The sequence below is a fragment of the Rattus norvegicus genome, chromosome 1, assembly GCF_036323735.1.
Source record: "Rattus norvegicus strain BN/NHsdMcwi chromosome 1, GRCr8, whole genome shotgun sequence".
NCBI lineage: Eukaryota > Metazoa > Chordata > Mammalia > Rodentia > Muridae > Rattus > Rattus norvegicus.
In genome coordinates, this window is record NC_086019.1 from 80981894 (window position 1) to 81001376 (window position 19483).

Genomic DNA, 19483 nt, shown 5'->3' on the forward strand with positions numbered 1-19483 from the left:
CTATGTGGCTTAGTATCTGTGAATGTACTCAAGGATAAAATCACTATTGAGAAAGAAAATCAGGAAAATAACAGTGGAATCCTTGAGCAAGTGTAGTAACCCAGATGATTTTTCTTAAGCAATAGGATTCCATTTCTAAGTTATAATTCAGAACCTGGCTACAACTTTAAATGTGGTTGTATTTGAAATTAATTTTCATGTCAATTCAGAGAATGTTGATGTGCTTGTTTGGTTTCCAGAATTCTTATCTAGAATAACGCCTTTGTGGAAAGCAATTATTTGATACGTTTCCTAAAAGCCTAAGAAGTTGGTTTAGCTATACATAGAGTATTTTACTCTAGCAGAGAACCTCAGTTCAAATCCCAGCACTGGTGTCTCATGAGTGCATGTAAATGTAACTACAGGAGTATTATATCCTCTTATGTGTACCTATACATGCATTACCAATCCCAGACACATAACAATTAATATAATGAAATGTTTTATGGACTTTCTTGGAATTCACTGATGTAAATATTATTTATTTTTTGTTTTTAAAACTAAAACAATTTCAATATACTTTTAGAAATTATTTTTGAGCATAGTGTAATGTTGGTATGCATAACTTCAAAAGAGATATTCTGAGAACATTGCTTAGTTATACTCCATGCATCATGGGAATTAAGTCAGATTGTAAATGAATTAACTGCCATACCATCTCACAGGCATTATACGTCTTTTAATAACTTTAATCACTATATAAATTGAAAAGGAAATGAAATGAAAAACTAACTATAAACTTTATGCATGTTGCCAATCCTAAATAATAATTTTAATAATGTGTGTAGTTTGTAATATTCTAAATATGACTCTTATCATATATTCCAAATCATGGGTTTACCATTATTCCATTCTTTCTTGATTCTTATCACATTTGGCTTTGAACATGATCCTCAGAATTTTACATACAGAGAAGTTTCTCATAAATTTTCAAATACTTTTGTCTTCTATATTAATTTTACAGAGAACATGGATTTTTGTACCTGACAGTCACAAAATCTAGTCCAATAGATTTTCTTTTACATTAGATACTTCATGGGCTCTTATATGTACATGGTGTGCATAATCATATATAGGATAAATATATTGATGAAATTTAACTAATTTAATTCTTTTAAAAATTGTGACTAAAATCTAATGCACATGTTCTTGTATAATAAATTATTTTTTTGGGAAAAATCTTGTGGAGAATTCCCTCATATTGTAGTTTTATTTCCTAAAATATTTTTTCAGAAAATGTAATCTGGCATGAATTTTCAGTGGGTCAATATGTGGTTCAAGGCACAAGGTGTATGTGTTTGTTTGTTTGTTTATTTATTTTTGGCATGATTTTATTAAGTATTTTTATATCTACAACTAGTAAATGAGAAAAATGATATATTTTATACTTGAAGTTGCCTTTTAGTTGACTTCACAATCCCAGAGGGCCCAAGAGTAATATATAGTTGCAGGATTTATAAAAGCAGCAAACACTCACTTGTCTCATTAGAAATTTCATTTTCAGGGCACAGGCTACAAATAAAACAGCAGGCTGCCATTCCCTCCTTCCAGGTTTTTCTGAATCCAGGACTACAATCTGCACTGCACACAGAGGATGGCATCTGAGCAAAAAATTAGAAACATACTACTAATTAGTTTTCATTATTTTTTATGTTTTATTATAGTATATTACGATACAGTGAGCTTGTTTTATGTACCCCAACTGATTGACATTTTACTCTATCCATTTTTAATGACCAGATAAGCATATTGGAAATATATTGGAGAAATGGTGGATAATTTATCAATGTCCAGTTAATCCAAGAAAAGAGCTGATGGTGAGCTGTGTGTTAAATCTAGAGATTGCAACCTGATGCTTTTTTAGTTAATTATTTTCAATTTAGCACTAAGTACTGTGAACAGACAGAGGGAATTTTAACTGGAATATTTTCTCAGCCAACACTAGACTGCTCTCAAAACTTTCAAGTATTTTCTTATTTGGTAATTGATATAAGTTTTCCCATCTCACTGTTGGCAGTATAGCCAGTAAATAGTACGCTTTTGTGGTATATGCCTTAGTTCCAGTCTCCAGATATCCACACTTGTATTCTTTTGACTATAAGCCATACATCAAATCACACCTCCTTTTTCATGTTCCTTAATGATCAAGTTAAATGAAAGCAACAGAGAAGCATATTAGTATTTGAAGACACTTGTAAGAGGAACAGTATGTCTTTTAATCACTGATAACAAATATGATCTTGAATAAATTACCATTTCAAAGCATGAGAAATTGTATATAAAAAACAATGGAATATGCAGACACTGTTTTAATAAGGTTGGAAATGATAAAGTGATGTGTAGTGATGTAAAATATGGAGTGTTTCATAAGGTTAAAATGTTCCACAATGGCTACAAATACTCGAAAAGGCTGTATAAAAATTAGATTGTTTAAAGTTAATTGAAGATTTGAAGGGTTATCCTATGATTTTCAAATTGTCTCACCATGAAGTATCCCTAGATTAGTTCTCACAATATATATCAGAGTACATTTTTTCTTTTTTACCCCATCATTTTCTTTAAATTTATGTTAACACTGTAATATATTAAATATTATTTTGAGTTAGAGTACTAAAAAATTCATACTTATATACTTCACACTATTTTACTTTAAGGTAGTATTTCTATATCACACATGGCAGATTTAAACACACAATAAAATTGTTTCTGGCAAGAAACAATTATTTTCAGACTACTGTCTCCAAAGCGCTTGAATAAAGACATGAACCAATAAAACTACTTGTCATTATTTCTGATTTCAATGGATAACAATTTTCTCTCCATGTATTGTCAAGAGGTTTGTGAAAGAAAATGTCATATCAATATGATATTATGTTCCTTGCTTTCTATCACTTGTTTGATCTCTTTTACTCTGAATGAATTTTGGGCTGGGTTAACAGCCTTTCTGAACATTTATGGAAAAAAGTGTAATTCTATATTGTGTGCTGTATTACACTCAAAGAATTTGCATATGTGAAACCATGCTAGCATCTGTGGATTTGATTCTTTCTGTTCTCACGGTATGATCTTTCTGTTGTGTTATTTTTCTTTGGTAGGTATTTTAGTCAAGAACTATTCCACACATATTAATCAAAATATGGTTATCTAATTTCTCTTTTCCCTCTTATTACACATTTTAATGTTTTCCTACAATTTTATAAGGAAAAGTTCTCCTGTTTTATGTGAATGAGTATTCACATCTTCTGAAATGAAGAGGGACTATCTTAAAATATAAAAAAGAGTTCTTGTCATTGATTTCCTTTAAAGAATGTTACCAAAAATATTCAACTATAATGGAAACATTTTTTCTTTTGCTCTTATTGCTGTATTTGATGGGTTTTAATAGCTATTTATTTGTCTGTTATAATAATTCTGTCTACATATTTCTTTGAAATATCTATCATCTAACTTGAAAGTGTGAAGGGGGATTCTTCAAGTTTATTAAAAATTGATGATTCTGTGAATATGAATTTTTGAAAATGTATTTATTAGTGAACCTGCTATATGTCCTTCTATTATATGGGAAAACATTTTTTAGTATAATGACAAGTGTTAGAATTATGTATCTTAGTGTTTCATAACTATAACATTAATCTCACTTGTATCAACATGGGTTCCAGAGGTGTAAGTTAAGGGAGGAGATTACTGTGTAATACCAACAATGATGTGAAATGAATATTGATCACTTTAAAGAAAGAATACCAGTGGTGAAGAACAGTTTAATAGTCATTATATTTCAGATAACGTCTTATAATATATAAGATATATCATATCAGATATATTTCTTATATGACAAAGCTGTAACTTATGCATGCATGAAATCTTCAGAGAATTAGTAAAAATATGTTAAAAATGAAAAAAAAAGAAACATAAAACAGGAGCCTAGAATTTGGGTCCTGATGTGACAAAATATTTCATTTCAATATATTGCAGTATTACTGCTGTGAAGTATAAATCAAAAAGTTACTACACACCTACCTTTCTACTTCCTGTGACCAACTGAATCATGTCTTCATATAAGTGAAAGAGTCCACCATGTGCAAAATATGGGCTGAACTTTCCTATCTTCATCTTAATCCGAAGGTGTTGTGAGAAATTCTGAATGTGAACAATGTCATAGTCTTCCTGTACTCTCTCTCTGTGTTTCATAATCACTCTGTCTCCATGAGAATTAGTAAAGTGGGTCTTTTTGAGAAATGAGTTTACCTAAAAGGAAAGCATTGCAGAACAATGTACATGCCATTCCTTCAAGCCATAAACTGTATTATAATTTCATATTTAAGGCTCCAGGTAGTGCAATGTCCAATTTTCTGAGGAACCTCCAGACTGATTTCCAGAATGGTTGTACCGGACTGCAATCCCATCAACAATGTTCCTCTTTCTCCAAATCCTTGCCAGCATCTGCTGTCACCAGAGTTTTCGATCTTAGCCATTCTCACTGGTGTGAGGATGAATCTCAGGGTTGTTTTGACTTGCATTTCCCTTATGACTAAAGATGTTGAACATTTCTTTAGGTGTTTCTCAGCCATTAAATATTCCTCAGGTGTAATTTCTTGGTTTAGCTATGAACCCCATTTTTAATAGGGTTATTTCTCTCCTTGCAGTCTAACTTTGTGAGTTCTTTGTATATTTTGAATATAAGCCCTCTATCAGTTGTAGGATTGGTAAAGATCTTTACCCAATATGTTGGTAGCTGTTTTGTTCTAACAACTGTGTCCTTAGCATTACATAAATTTTGTAGTTTTCTGAGATCCCATTTGGCAATTCTTGATCTTAAAGCAAAACCTATTGGTGTTTTGTTCAGGAGATTTTATCCACTGCCTATGTGTTCAAGATTCTTCCCCATTTTTTTCTTCTATTAGTTTCAGTGCATCTGGTTTGATATGGAGGTCCTTGATTGAGTTGGACTTAAGCTTTGTATAGGGTGATAGAAAGGATTGATCTGTATTCTTCTACATGCTGACCTCCAGTTGAACCAGAACCATTTGCTGAAAATGCTATCTTTCTTCCATTGGATGGTTTTGGCTCCTTTGTCAAAAATCAAGTGACCATAGGTGTGTGGGTTCATTTTTCAGTCTTCAATTCTATGCCACTGGTCTATCTGCCTGTCACTGTACCAAAACCATAGAGTTTTTAATCACTATTGAGCTGTAATACTGCTTGAGGTCAGGGATAGTGATTCCCCCAGAAGTCCTTTTAAAGATGAGGATAGTTTTAGCTATCCTGGGATTTTTGATATTCCAGATGAATTTGCAAATTGTTCAGTCTAAATCTATGAAGAATTGGGTTGGAATTTTGATGGGGGATTGTATTAATTCTTGGATTGCTTTTCGTACAATGGCCATTTTTACTATATTAATTCTACGAATCCGTGAGCATGGGAGATCTTTCCATCTTCTGAGATTTTCTTCAATTTCTTTCTTCAGAGACTTGAAGTTCTTATCATACCGATCATTCACTTGCTCAGTTAAAGTCACACCGAGGTATTTTATATTATTTGGGTCTATTATGAAGGGTGTCGTTTCCCTAATTTCTTTCTCAGCTTGTTTCTCTTTTGTATAGAGGAAGGCTACTGATTTATTTGAGTTAATTTTATACCCAGCCACTTTGCTGAAGGTGTTTATCAGGTTTAGTAGTTCTCTGTTAGAACTTTTGGGGTCACTTAAAGGTACTATTATATGATCTGCAAACAGTGATTCTTTGACTTCTGCCTTTCCAATCTATATCCTTTGATCTCCTTTTGTTTTCAGATTGCACTGGCTAGGACTTTGAGAACTATATTGAATAAGTAGGGAGAGAGTGGGCAGCCTAGTCTAGTCCCTGATTTTAGTGGGATTGCTTCAAGTTTCTCTACATTTAGTTTAATGTTAGCTACTGGTTTGCTGTATATGGTTTTTATAATGTTTAGTAAGGGCCTTGACTTCCTGTTTTTTCCAGGGCTTTTATCATGAAGGGGTGTTGAATTATGTCAAATGCTTTCTCAGTACCGAATGAAATGAACATGTAGGGTTTATATTTCAATTTGTTAATATAGTGGATTACATTGATGGTTTTCCGTATACTAAACGATCCTTGCATACCTGGCATGAAGCCTACTTGATCATGATGGATGATTGTTTTGATGTGTTCTTGGATTCAGTTGGCAAGAATTTTGCTGAGTATTATTGTGTCAATTTTAATAAGAAAAATTGGTCTGAACTTTTTGTTCTTTCTTGGGTCTTTGTGGGGTTTAGGTACAAGAGTAATTGTGGCTTCATAGAAGGAATTCGGTAGTACTCAGTGTGTTTTAATTTGGTGGAATAGTTTAGACAGTATTGGTATGAGCTCTTCTATGTAGATCTGATAGAAATCTGCACGGAACCCATCTGGCCCTGGGTTCTTTTTGGTTGGGAGACTTTCAATGACTGCTTCTATTTCTTTAGGAGATATGGGGTTTTTTAAATGGTTTATCTGTTCCTGATTTAACATTGGTACCTGGTATCTGTCTAAGAACTTGTCCATTTCCTCAAGATTTTCAACATTGGTTGAATACAGGCTTTTGTAGTAGGATCTGATTTTTTTTTATTTCTTCTGATTCTGTTGTTATGTCTCTTTTTTTCATTTCTTCTTTTGTTAATTTGGAGACAGTCTCTGTGTCCTCTGGTTAATCTGGCTAAGGGTTAATCTATCTTGTTGATTTTCTCAAAGAACCAGCTTTTCATTTTGTTGGTTCTTTGTATAGTCCTTTGTTTCTACTTGGTTGATTTCAGCTCTGAATTTGTTTATTTTCTGACTTCTACTCCTCCTGGGTGTATTTGCTTCTTTTTGTTGTAGAGCTTTTAGGTGTGCTGTCAAGCTGCTGATACATACTCTCCTGTTTCTTTCTGCAGGCACTCAGAGCTATGAGTTTTCCTCTTAGCACAGCTTTCATTGTGTAGCATAAGTTTGGGTATATTGTACTTTCACTTTCACTTTCATTACATTCTAAGAAGTCTTTAATTTCTCTCTTTATTTCTTCCTTGATCAGTTTATCATTGAGTAGAACATTGTTTAACTTCCATGTATACGTGGGCATTCTTTCCTTATTGTTATTGAAGACCAGCTTTAGCCCATGCTTGTCTGATACGACACATGGGATTATTTCTGTCTTTCTGTATCTGTTGAGGCCTCTTTAATGCCTGATTATGTGGTCATTTTTGGGGAAAGTACCATGAGGTGGTGAGAAGAAAGTGTATTATTTTGTTTTAGGATAGAACGTTCATAAATATCTGTTACGTCCACTTGGTTCATAACTTCTATTAGTCTGTCTATATCTCTGTTAAATTTCTGATTCCATGGTCTGTCCATTGATGACAGTGGGGTGTTGAAATCTCCTACTATTATTTTGTGAGGTGCAATGTGTGCCTTGAGCTTTAGTAATGTTTCTTTTATGCATGTAGCTGCCCTTTAATTTGGAGCATAGATATTTTGGATTGAGAGTTCATCTTGGTGTATTTTTCCTTTGATGAATATGAAGAGTCCTTCTTTATTTTTATAATGACTTTTGGCTGAAAATCGATTTTATTCTATATTAGAGTATCTACTGCAGCTTGTTTCTTCACACCATTTGCTTGGAAAGTTGTTTTTAGGGCTTTAACTCTGAGGTAATGACTGTTTTTTCCTCTTAGGTATTTTTCCTGTAGGCAACAAATGCTGGGTATTCATTACATATCCAATTTGTTAATTTGTGCCTTTTTCTTGGGGGAATTGAGTCCATTAATGTTGAGAGATATTAAGGAATAGTGATTGTTGCTTCCTGTTATCTTTGTATTTGGAGGTGAGATCCTGTTTGTGTGTTTGTCTTCTCTTTGTTTTGTTGCAAAACGATTAGTTTCTTGCTTTTTCTAGGGTGTAGCTTGCCTCCTTTAATTGTGCTTTACCATTTATTATCCTTTGTAGGGCTGGCTTTGTAGAAAGGTATTGTGTAAATTTGGTTTTGTCATGGAATATCTTGGTTTCTACATCGATGTTAATTGAGAGTTTTGCCAGATACAGTAACCTTTGCTGGCATTTATGTTCTCTTAGAGTCTGAATGACATTTGTCCAGGATCTTCTGGCTTTTATAGTCTCTGGTGAGAAGTCTAGTGTAATTCTGATAGGTCTGCCTTTCTACGTTACTTAACATTTTCCCCTGACTGCTTTTAATATTCTTTCTTTGTTTTGTGCATTTGGTGTTTTGACTATTATGTGACAGGAGGTCTTTCTTTTCTCATCCAATCTATGTGGAGTTATGTAGCCTTCCTGTATGTTTATCGGCACCTCTTTCTTTAGGTTATGGAAGTTTTCTTCTATGATTTTGTTGACGATATTTACTGGTCCTTTGAGCTGGGAGTCTTCACTCTCTTCTATACATATTATCCTTAAGTTTGATCTTCTCATTGTGTCCTGAATTTCCTGTATGTTTTAGGCTCGTAGCTTTTTCCATTTTACATTATCTTTGACCATTGTGTCGATGATTTCTATGGAATCTTCTGATCCTGAGATTCTCTCTTCTATCTTTTCTATTCTGTTGGTTATGCTCGCATCTGTGTCTCCTGATCTCTTCCCTAGATTTCCTATCTCCAAGATTGTCTCCCTTTGTGCTTTCTTTATTGTTTCTATTTCGATTTTTAACTCCTGGGTGGTTTTGTTCCTTTCTTTCTCCTGCTTTTTTTTTTTCTCCAGTAGTTCTTTAAGGAATTTTTGTGATTTCTCTTTTAGGGCTTCTACTTGTTTACTTGTGCTGTCCTATATTTCCTTAAGGGAGTTATTTATGACCTTCTTAAAGTCCTCCATCATCATGATCAAATGTGATTTTAAATCTGGATCTTGCTTTTCGGTTGTGTTTGGATATTCAGTGTTTGCTTTGGTGGGAAAATTGGGGTCTGATGATGCCAGGTTGTCTTGGTTTCTGTTGCTTGGGTTCCGACATTTTCCTCTTGACATCAGGTTGTCTCTGGTGTTACCTTGCTTTGCTGTTTCTGAGAGTAACTTGACTGTCATATAGGCCTGTGTGTCAGGAGTACTGTAGGCCTGTTTTCCTGTTTACTTTCAGCCAGTTATGGGAACAGAGTGTTCTGCTCTCAGGTGTGTATTCGTTCCTGTCCACTATCTTTCAGCTGTTCCTGTGGGCGGGAACCAGAATGGCCTGCCCCTCCTTCTCCTGGGCCTCTATGCAGAGGGGGCCTTGATGTTGCTAGGAGTTTTCCTTTAGAGTCAGAAATGTGGGCAGAGAGTAGTCTCCTCTGGTTTCTCAGGCATGTCTGAGACTCTGAAGATCTAGCTCACCTCCCCCATGGGATTTGGATGTGGGGAGCTGTTTGACTGGGTCTGTTCAGATGCGGGCACAGTCTGGACCAGAGGGCTCCTACAGCTAGAGTCCCCCATCTTCCTGTGCCCAGATACATTATACAGTTTCCTCTTGGGACAGGGATGTGGGCAAAGATGAGCAGAAGTGAAAGTCTCTTCTGCTCTACAGTCTCAGGATTGCCCACACTTCTAGGCAATCACCTCTCTCTCCCACGGTGTTTGGGAGCAGGCAGCTGTGTGCTGAGATCAGCGAGGTTTTTGCACCAGCAAGAAACTGGAAGTGTCTGATCCCAGAGAAATTTGCCTTTGTGTGTCCTGAGTCCACCAGGCAGGTCACTTTGAGCAGAAAAGTTGGTCTTACCTCTGGTCTCGGGCCTGAAGTCTCTCCTCAGTGATAGGTTTCAGCTCTCTGTGAGGGCTGTAACCAGAAGGGCCCCCCTACTTCTCCTGGGTCCCTGTACACAGGGGACCCAGATGGCGCTAGGCATTTTCCTCTAGAGTCAGAAATGAGGACAGAGAATAGCCTCCTTTGGGTTCCCAGGCATGTCTGCCCCTCTAAAGGTCTAGCTCTCCCTCCCACAGGACTTAGGTGTAGGGAGTTGTTTGACAGGGTTTGTTCAGATCTGTGCACAGTCTGTACCATAGGGCTCTTGCAACTTGATTGCCCCTATCTTTCTGTGCCCAGATGCACAGGAAGTTTATTCTTGTGCCAGGGATGTCGACAAAGGTGGGCAGAAGTGGTGGTCTCTCCTGCCCTGCAGTCTCAGGATTGCCTATACTTCTGGGTGATCAGCTATCTCTCAATTTCCCCATTCTTCTACATGCTGACCTCCAGTTGAACCAGGACATTGGTGAAAATGCTTTCTTTTTCTAATGGATGGTTTTAGTTCCTTTGTCAAAGATCAAGTGACCATAGTTTAGTGGGTTCATTTCTGGGTAGTCAATTCTATTCCATTGATCTACATGCCTGACTTGGTACTAATACCATACATATTTTATTACTATTTCTCTGTAATACACCTGGACTTTAGGGATGGTGATTCCCACAGACGTTCTTTAATTTTTGAGAATAATTTTTGCTATACTGGGACTATTTGTTATTCCTAATGAATTTGCAATTTTCTCTTTCTAACTCTTAAAAAATTGACTTTTATTTTCATGGGTATTGCATTGAATCTGTATATTGCTTTAAGCAAGTTGTCCATTTTTACTATATCAATCCAGCCAATCCATGAGCATGGGGGATCATTCCATCATATGAGATATTCTTCAATTTCTTTCTTTAGAGATTTGTACCTCTTGTCATATAGATCATTCACTTGCTTGGTTAGAGTTACACTGAGGTATTTCATATTAATTGTGACTATTGTGAAGGGTGCCTTTTCCTTAATTTCTTTCTCTGCTTGTTTACTCTTTGAGTAGAGGAAGTCTACTGATTTGTTTGTGTTAATTTTATATCCAACCAATTTGTTGAAGTTGGTTATGAGCTGTAGGAGTTTTTCTAGTGGAATTTTGTGGTCACTTAAGTATACTATCATATCATTTTCAAATAGTGAAATTTTGACTTCTTCCTTTTAATTTGTATCCCTTTGACTTCTTTTTGTTGCCTAATTGCTCTGGCTAGTAGTTCAAGTACTATATTGAACAGATAGGGAGAGAGTGGGCCAAGTGGATCAAGATCTTCCACATTAAACCAGATACACTGAAATTAATAGAAAAGAAAAGTGGTGAAAAGCCTCAAACACATGGGCACTGGGGAAAATTTCCTTAACAGAACACTAATGATTTATGCTTTAAGGTCACGATTAAACAAATGGTACCTCATAAAATTGCAAAATTTCCATAGGTCAAAGTACACTGTCAATAGAATAAAACAGCAACCGACCCATTGGGAAAAGATTTTTACCAAGTCTACATCCAATAGAGGGTTAATATCCAATGTATATACAAAGTCTTCAGGAAGTTAGGCTCCAGTGAATCAAAAACCCCTTTCAAAATGTGCTACTGAGCTAAACAAAGAATTCTCTACTGAAAAATATCAAATAGACAAGAAGCACCTAAAGAAGTGTTCAGCATTCTTAGTCATCAGGTAAATGCAAATAAAACAACTCTAATATTCCACCTCACACTGGTCAGAATGGCTAAGATCAAAAATTCACGTGACAGTACATGCTGGCAAGGATGTGCAGAGGAGAAACACTCCTCCATTGGTGGTGGGATTGTCAGCTGGTTCAACCACTGGAAATCTGGAAATCACTCTGGTGGTTCCTCAGAAAATTGGGCTCAGTACTATCTGAGGCCCAAGTTATATCACTCCTAGACATATACCTGATGGTTGCTTCAACATATAACAAGGAAGCATGCTCCACTATGTTTAAAGCAGCCTTAGTCATAATAACCAGAACCTGAAAAAAAAATCCAAATGTCCTTCAACAGAGGAGTGGATACAGAAAATATGGTACATTTTCACAATTGAATACTACTCAGCTATTAGAATCATTGTCTTCATGAAATACTTAAGTCAATGGATGGATCTGGAAAATATCATCCTGTGTGAGGTAACAAAATCACAAAAGAATATGCAAGGTATGCACTCACCTATAAATCCTTCTTAGCCCAAAAGCACAGAATAACCAAAAAACAATTCACAGACCACCTGAAGCTCAAGAAAAAGGAAGAACAAAGTGTGGCTACTTTAGACCTTCTTAGATGGGGGAACAGAAATGCTCACAGGAGGAAATAGTGTGACAAATTGTAAAGCATAGTCCAAAGGAAAGGCCATCCAGAGACTGCTACTCCTGGGGGATCCATCCCATGCACAGACACCATCCCAGAAAATATTGTGGAGGTCAGTAATTACTCACTGACAGGAGCTTGATACTGTCTCTTGAGAGGCTCTGCAAGAAGAGCCTGACATATACAGAGACGAATGCTTGCCCCCAACCATTGAACTGAGAACAGGGTCAACAATAGAGGAGTTAGAGGAAGGACTGAAGGAATTGAAGGAATTTGCAACCCCATAAAAAAACAACAATATCAAGAGACCAGAAACCCCAGAGCTCCCAGGGTCCCAGGGATGAAATCACCCTCCCAAGAGTACATATGGATGGACCAAAGGCTTCAGCTGCAAATGTAACAGAGGATAGCTTTGTCTGGCATCAACAGAAGGAGAGACCTTTGGTCCTGCCAAGTCTTGATGCCCTAGTGTACAGGACTGTCAGGTCAGGGAGGTGGGAGGTAGTGGTTGGTTGGGTGAGAGAGCACCTTCATAGAACCTGGCAGAGTGTGGATTGGATAGCGGATTTCAGGACGGGAAACTGGGAATGGGCATAACATTTAAATGTAAATTTAAAAGATCCAATACAAGAAAAAATATTCTAAAAATGAAATTGTCATAATATTCTAAGAATTTCAGTTCTCCCAGACAAGACTACCAAAAACAAACTGACAAAAATGCAGAACCAAACAGATATGAAAATCACACATACATATACACACAAACACATTAATATATAGTGACGCTCAAATCTTTTCTGAGTAACACATATAATAGAGCTATACACTTATTTACACACAAATATACATATATGTTGACACACAGATTTAAATGTTTAGGCACGAAAGTGATATATATATATATATACATATATATATATGCACAGATATGAAATTACACAAAATACATAAATACATACACTGTCAACCCCCACACATACACACACACACAGGCACACAAAAACAGAAACACAAACATACACAGACTGACAACAACACACAGGGAGAGGTAGAAAATTAAACACAGGTCCTGAATGATATAGACACCCAGAGAAATTTATACTCACACATAATGACCAAAATTCAGGTAAAGACCAAGACAAGCACAAAGAAATATGCAGACACTTACAGTGTAAAGCAGATATGAAAGCACATAAGCACGTACAAACACTCACAAAATATATACAGTGTTACACAAAGACACATACTCTCACAATCACACTAAGAAACATACACACATATACAAACACACTTATAGAAAGAAATTCATACATACAAAAACTTTTGCTCACATCCACAGTCACATGGATACATAAACATATACGTTCAAAGCAAACAAATATAAACACAGATACACAGAAAGTAAAAAAATATACATATATTCAGTGTGAAAGATACAGTCACACCTATAAACATATTTTTGTAGATGGAACTGATGACCAACTCAGATTAGAAGGGGTATGCTGATAGATATTCAAGTGCTCCCTATGAAACTACAAATTTTAATTGATAAACTATGCCTTAATTTTCCATTCATATTTATAACAGTCACTAGATTTATTTTTCTTTAAAAAAGTTTAGAAACCAATCTATTTTGGAAAATATTTACTATTTCATTAAGTGTGTGCAACTGAGAGATTCTAAATGGCAATGCAGTTAAAAGACAACCATCATCATCCATTAGAAGAAACTCTATAGTTCCAACTGCACCAGAGCTAAGGCTCTTCTACAGCTTCCAGACCGAAAACCAGCCCAGAGAGAGCTGGTCTCTCAGGAGTGCTCTCACTCCTAAGTCCACAGGTAAGTGCCCAGTTATGCTACACTAACTGTACAAAGAGGGACCCACGAGAAGCACATAGGGCACACGATCCATGGAGGAACCTTGGAAAGATCCTTCTGGCCTGCAAGTTTTAGATACACCAGTACACAAGAAGAGCAAGATTAATATTTAAAAACACATTTCATGGTGATGATAGAAGATTTTAAGAAGGATGTAAATAACTCCTTTTAAGAAATACAGAAGGGGTTGGGGATTTAGCTCAGTGGTAGAGCGCTTGCCTAGGAAGCGCAAGGCCCTGGGTTCGGTCCCCAGCTCCGAAAAAAAAAGAACCAAAAAAAAAAAAAAAGAAATACAGAAGAACACATTAAAACAAATATAAGCTCTATTAGAGGAAACATAAAAATTCCCTTAAGAGTTACTGGGAAACACAACAAATAAAGTGAAGTAATTGAACAAAACCATCCAGGATTTAAAAATGGAAATAGAAAAAATAAAGAAATCACAAAGGGAGACAACACATGAGATAGAAAACCTAGGAAAGTGATCTGGAGTCATAGATGCATGATTCACTAATGGAATACAAGAACAAGAAACAAGAATCCCAGGGGCAGAAGATACTATAGAAAACATTGACACAATCGTCAAAACAATGCAAAATATAAAAAGGCACTAACCCAGAAAATTCATGAAATCCAATAATCCATGAGAAAACCAAACCTAAGTATAATACATAAAGAAGACAGCAAATATTCCCAAATTAAAGGGCCAGTAAATATCTTCAAACAAAATTCTAGAAGAAAACTTTCCTTACCTAAAAAAAAAGAGATGTCTAAGGAACATAAAAGAAGCCTGCAGAACTCCAAATTGTTTGGATCAGAAAAAAAATTTCTCCTGTCACATAATAGTTAAAACACCAATTCCACAAGACAGAGACAGATTATTAAAAGCAGTAAGGAAAAAAGGTCAAGTAACATATAAATGCAGACCTATCAGAATTATATCACTCTTCCCAAAGAAAGATAAATGATAGAAAAGATTGGGCAGAATCCATACAGACCCTAAGAAAAGAGAAACACCATCCAATATCCTATACCCAGGAAACAATCTCAGTTAAAAAAGATGGCAAAATCATTATATTCTACAACAAAACCAAATTTACACAATATCTTTCTACAAATTCAGCCTTACAAAGAAAATAGATGGAAAACTCCAACACAAGTCAGGAATCTCTATGCTAGGAAAAGCAAGAAAGTAATCTTCTTTTGATATATCCAAAAAAAAAGATAGCCACTAAAACATAATTCTACCTCTAACAACATAAATGACAGAAAACAACAATTCTTGCTTCCTAATATCTCTTATCATCAATGTACTCAATTTCCCAGTAAAAAGATATAGACTAATAGAGTGGACATATAAACAGGACTCAGCATTTTACTGCATAGAGGAAACACTCCTAAGTGACAAAGAGAGCAAGTACCTAAGAATGAAAATCTGGAAAAAAATTCCAAGCAAATATTCACCGGAAACAACCTGGAGTACCCATTCTAATATTGAATACAACCAACTTTCAACCAAAATTTATTAAAAAAAAAAAAAAGGAAGACCATTTCATATGCATCAAAGGAAAAATTTACCAACATGAACTCTCAATTCTGAACATTTCCACCCCAAATGCAATGGAACCCATGATCACAAATAGATTTATTAAGGCTAAATCATTCCTTGTATTACACACAATAATAGTCGGAGATTTAACACCTCCCTCTCATCAATGAACAGTACATGGAAACTTCAGAAACTAATCAGAGACACATTTAAACTAACAGAAGATATGAACCAAATGGGAAAAAAAAGATACCTTAAAACATGTCATCCTAAAACAGAAAGAATATACCTTCTTCTCAGGATCTCATGGAACATCTCCAAAACTAACCATATACTCGTTCATAAAACAGGCCTCAACAGTTACAAGAAAATAAAAATATTCCCATGCATCCTATGAGATCACCATGGATTAATGCTGGACTTCAAAAACAACAGGAAGCCCATATACAGATGGAAGTTGAACAACACTCTACTCAATCATAACTTGGTCACGGAAGAAATAAAGAAATTGAAAGCTTTTAAAAATGTAATGAAAAGGAAAACACAGCATGACAAAACATTTTGGACAAAAAGAACATAGTGCTAAGAGGAGAACTCATAGCTTGAGAGCCTCCACACCCCCCCAACAACAAAAAACAAAACAAAACAAAAAAGAACAAAAACAACAACAAAAAAAACAAAAACAAAACAAACAAACAAAGAAAAAACTGGAGCATGCATACACTATCAGGTTGACAGGGGTTTATAGCACACCTGAAAGCTCAAGAACAAAAAAAAGTAAATACACTCAAGAGGAGTAGACAGAAGGAAAAAAAAATCAAACTCAGGGCTGAAATCAAGCAAGTAGAAACAAAAGGAACTATACAAGGATTTAACAAAACCAGGAGCTATAACTTTGAGAAAAATCAAGAAGATATACCTAAACACTTAGCCGCACTAACCAGCGAGCACAGCAACTGTGTCCAAATTAACAGAATCAGAAATTAAAAGGGAAACATACGACAAACTGAAGAATTTTTAAAAAATCATCACATCCTATTGTAGAAGCCTATACTGAACAAAACTTGTAATTCTGCACGAGATGGAAAATGTAGAGCAATGACAGGATTTTGTGAGTGGGTGGGGGTGAGTTGGAGCATTTTCATATAAGTAGGGGGAAGAGGGTTGGAAGTAAAGGAAAGGGGGTAACATTTGAAATATAAAAATAGAAAATATCCAATAAAAATAGAAAAAATAAAGAAACTCTACCTTCAAGCAGTGAGTACTTGCTCCTTTCCCATTTCTTATTTCCTTATTATCAACCTCTTGCAGATTATTCTCATGGAGGGCATGGGCCATGGCATACACAGCATTATATATGCTATGACTATAATCATTAAAGGCCATGTGAAACTTCTGTTCTGTTATCCATTCCAATGAGACATTGGATGAATAGTTTCTCAATATTTTACAGTTAGATCCTGAGGCATCATAGCTAAAGTACTTCCACTCTGGTATTAATAGATTTAAATCTCTGCTTCTGAGATGGTCCCATGTCTCGACAAAATTTGTAAATCCAGGTATCTCACCATGGTGGTGTAGAAATGTCAGAGTCCCATAGAATGTGCCAAGAGTTAAGTCTCTCTTACTTGTCGGGATATCCAACTCTGATTTCGTGACCCAAATCCTCTGTATAACTGGAGATTCCCACATTCTGACGCTCAATTCAATGATACTGTATGTCTTCCCATAAATGATAATAATATTTGTGGATGACATCACAATTTGGTTGTAGTACATTTCAGTTTTTTGACAGAATGAACGCTCATGGATTGACATCATGTTAACAAAGGCAAAGCAAATTTCCTTGTTTTGGGTCTCTTTTTTCAACTCTGAGAGAAATTGATTGCCTTCGTCATTATCAGAGATGACAAGCCCAACCCAGTTCCAGTTGAAGTAAAGTAAGAAGGAGATGATTGCCAATGCTAGTGATGTGTCCTTTGGGGTCATCTGATAGAGATATGGAAATTGTTCATTATCACTGAAGATGGAATGGAAAGGTCCATAGGAAATCTGAAGGAACTGCAATACAGGGAGCAGCATGAGGTGGAGTGCACTTAAAAAACTTGTACTCATATTTAACTACAAACAGTTGTTTACCTATGACTTTTCCTCTCATCACTAATTCAAATGAGCAAATGTGGAAGCCTGGTACATCCACTTCTAAGGGGAACAGCAAACATAACTGTTTCACAAAGATATAATAAAACACATTTGCATGTTACAATAACTTCCATTCTGTCATTCAGCTTTTGTCTTGATATCTGTGTATTCAATGTTTGGAGAGATTTTAATATATTTACAAATTGGGGATATTTGCCTAATTGTTTTTTAAAAGTCATTTACGCCTTAATCCAGAAATATTTGTCTACTATTTAACAGGAAAGCCTGATGCATAACTGATTAGCTTTTAGGAACATCTTTTCTTGTCTTGCCCTACATGTAGGCATTCCTTGTACACTAGAGGTTGTGACTCACATAAAGATACTATAGATCTCCTTCAGGATAAGGCTCCAAAATACTCTGTGGATATCTGCCTCTGTCCTCCTCAGGAAACAGATAATCAGAACAAAGTAAATTTAAAAATGTAAACAACATTTGGCTGCATAAAAGTGTAAGCAGCATATCATATTAAAAACCTCATCCTAGGTCTTCCTGGCTGCTGCCGCTGCAGAGAGCCCCTGGGCAGCACCCCACGAGCGAACCTGAGCCTCGGGACCACAGGTAAGACCAAATTTTCTGCTGCAAGAAAGCTGCCTGGTGAGCTTGGGACACACGGAAGCAGAATTTCTCTAGGACCCGGCACGTTCTGTGTTTACCGGAAGTCCCACACCCTCAGATCCCGGCCCGCAGCAGCTCTCTGCTCCCAGACCCGGTGAGAGAAAGACCCAACCGCCTGGTCAGGTGGGCACTCCTGAGGCTGCAGAGCGGAAGAGACCACCAACACTGCTCACCCCTGCCCACATCCCTGGCCCAAGAGGAAACTGTATAAGGCCTCTGGGCTCCCGTGGGGGAGGGCCCAGGAGCGGCAGGACCCCTGCCTGAGACACCGCCGGAACCTGAAAGACAGACCGGATAAACAGTTCTCTGCACCCAAATCCCGTGGGAGGGAGAGCTAAACCTTCAGAGAGGCAGACAAGCCTGGGAAACCAGAAGAGACTGCTCCCTGCACACACATCTCAGACGCCAGAGGAAAAAGCCAAAGACCATCTGGAACCCTGGTGCACTGAAGCTCCCGGAAGGGGCGGCACAGGTCTTCCTGGTTGCTGCCGCTGCAGAGAGCCCCTGGGCAGCACCCCACGAGCGAACTTGAGCCTCGGGACCACAGGTAAGACCAACTTTTCTGCTGCAAGAAAGCTGCCTGGTGAACTCAAGACACAGGCCCACAGGAACAGCTGAAGACCTGTAGAGAGGAAAAACTACACGCCTGAAAGCAGAACACTCTGTCCCCATAACTGACTGAAAGAGAGGAAAACAGGTCTACAGCACTCCTGACACACAGGCTTATAGGAAAGTCTAGCCACTGTCAGAAACAGCAGAACAAAGTAACACTAGAGATAATCTGATGGCGAGAGGCAAGCGCAGGAACCCAAGCAACAGAAACCAAGACTACATGCCATCATCGGAGCCCAATTCTCCCACCAAAACAAACATGGAATATCCAAACACACCAGAAAAGCAAGATCTAGTTTCAAAATCATTTTTGATCATGATGCTGGAGGACTTCAAGAAAGACATGAACACACTTAGGGAAACACAGGAAAACATTAATAAACAAGTAGAAGCCTACAGAGAGGAATCGCAAAAATCCCTGAAAGAATTCCAGGAAAACACAATCAAACAGTTGAAGGAATTAAAAATGGAACTAGAAAAAATCAAGAAAGAACACATGGAAAC

At 36.7% G+C, this 19483-nt stretch overlaps 1 protein-coding gene across 3 annotated transcripts in view; it reads right to left on the reverse strand.

The window, feature by feature from the left end:
• Positions 1-19483, reverse strand: part of Vom2r78 (vomeronasal 2 receptor, 78) — a 46874-nt gene that overhangs the window by 1939 nt on the left and 25452 nt on the right. For 2 of the 3 annotated variants that reach the window (NM_001099659.2, XM_039085841.1), the window contains exons 3-5: positions 16796-17608; positions 4057-4284; positions 1517-1640 (exon numbers count right to left, since the gene is read on the reverse strand). In NM_001099659.2, coding sequence (NP_001093129.2) covers positions 1517-1640; positions 4057-4284; positions 16796-17608 — 1165 coding nt within the window. Of the gene's footprint in view, positions 1-1516; positions 1641-4056; positions 4285-16795; positions 17613-19483 lie in introns of all 3 variants that reach the window. The other variant, XM_063270021.1, reaches the window with a different exon arrangement.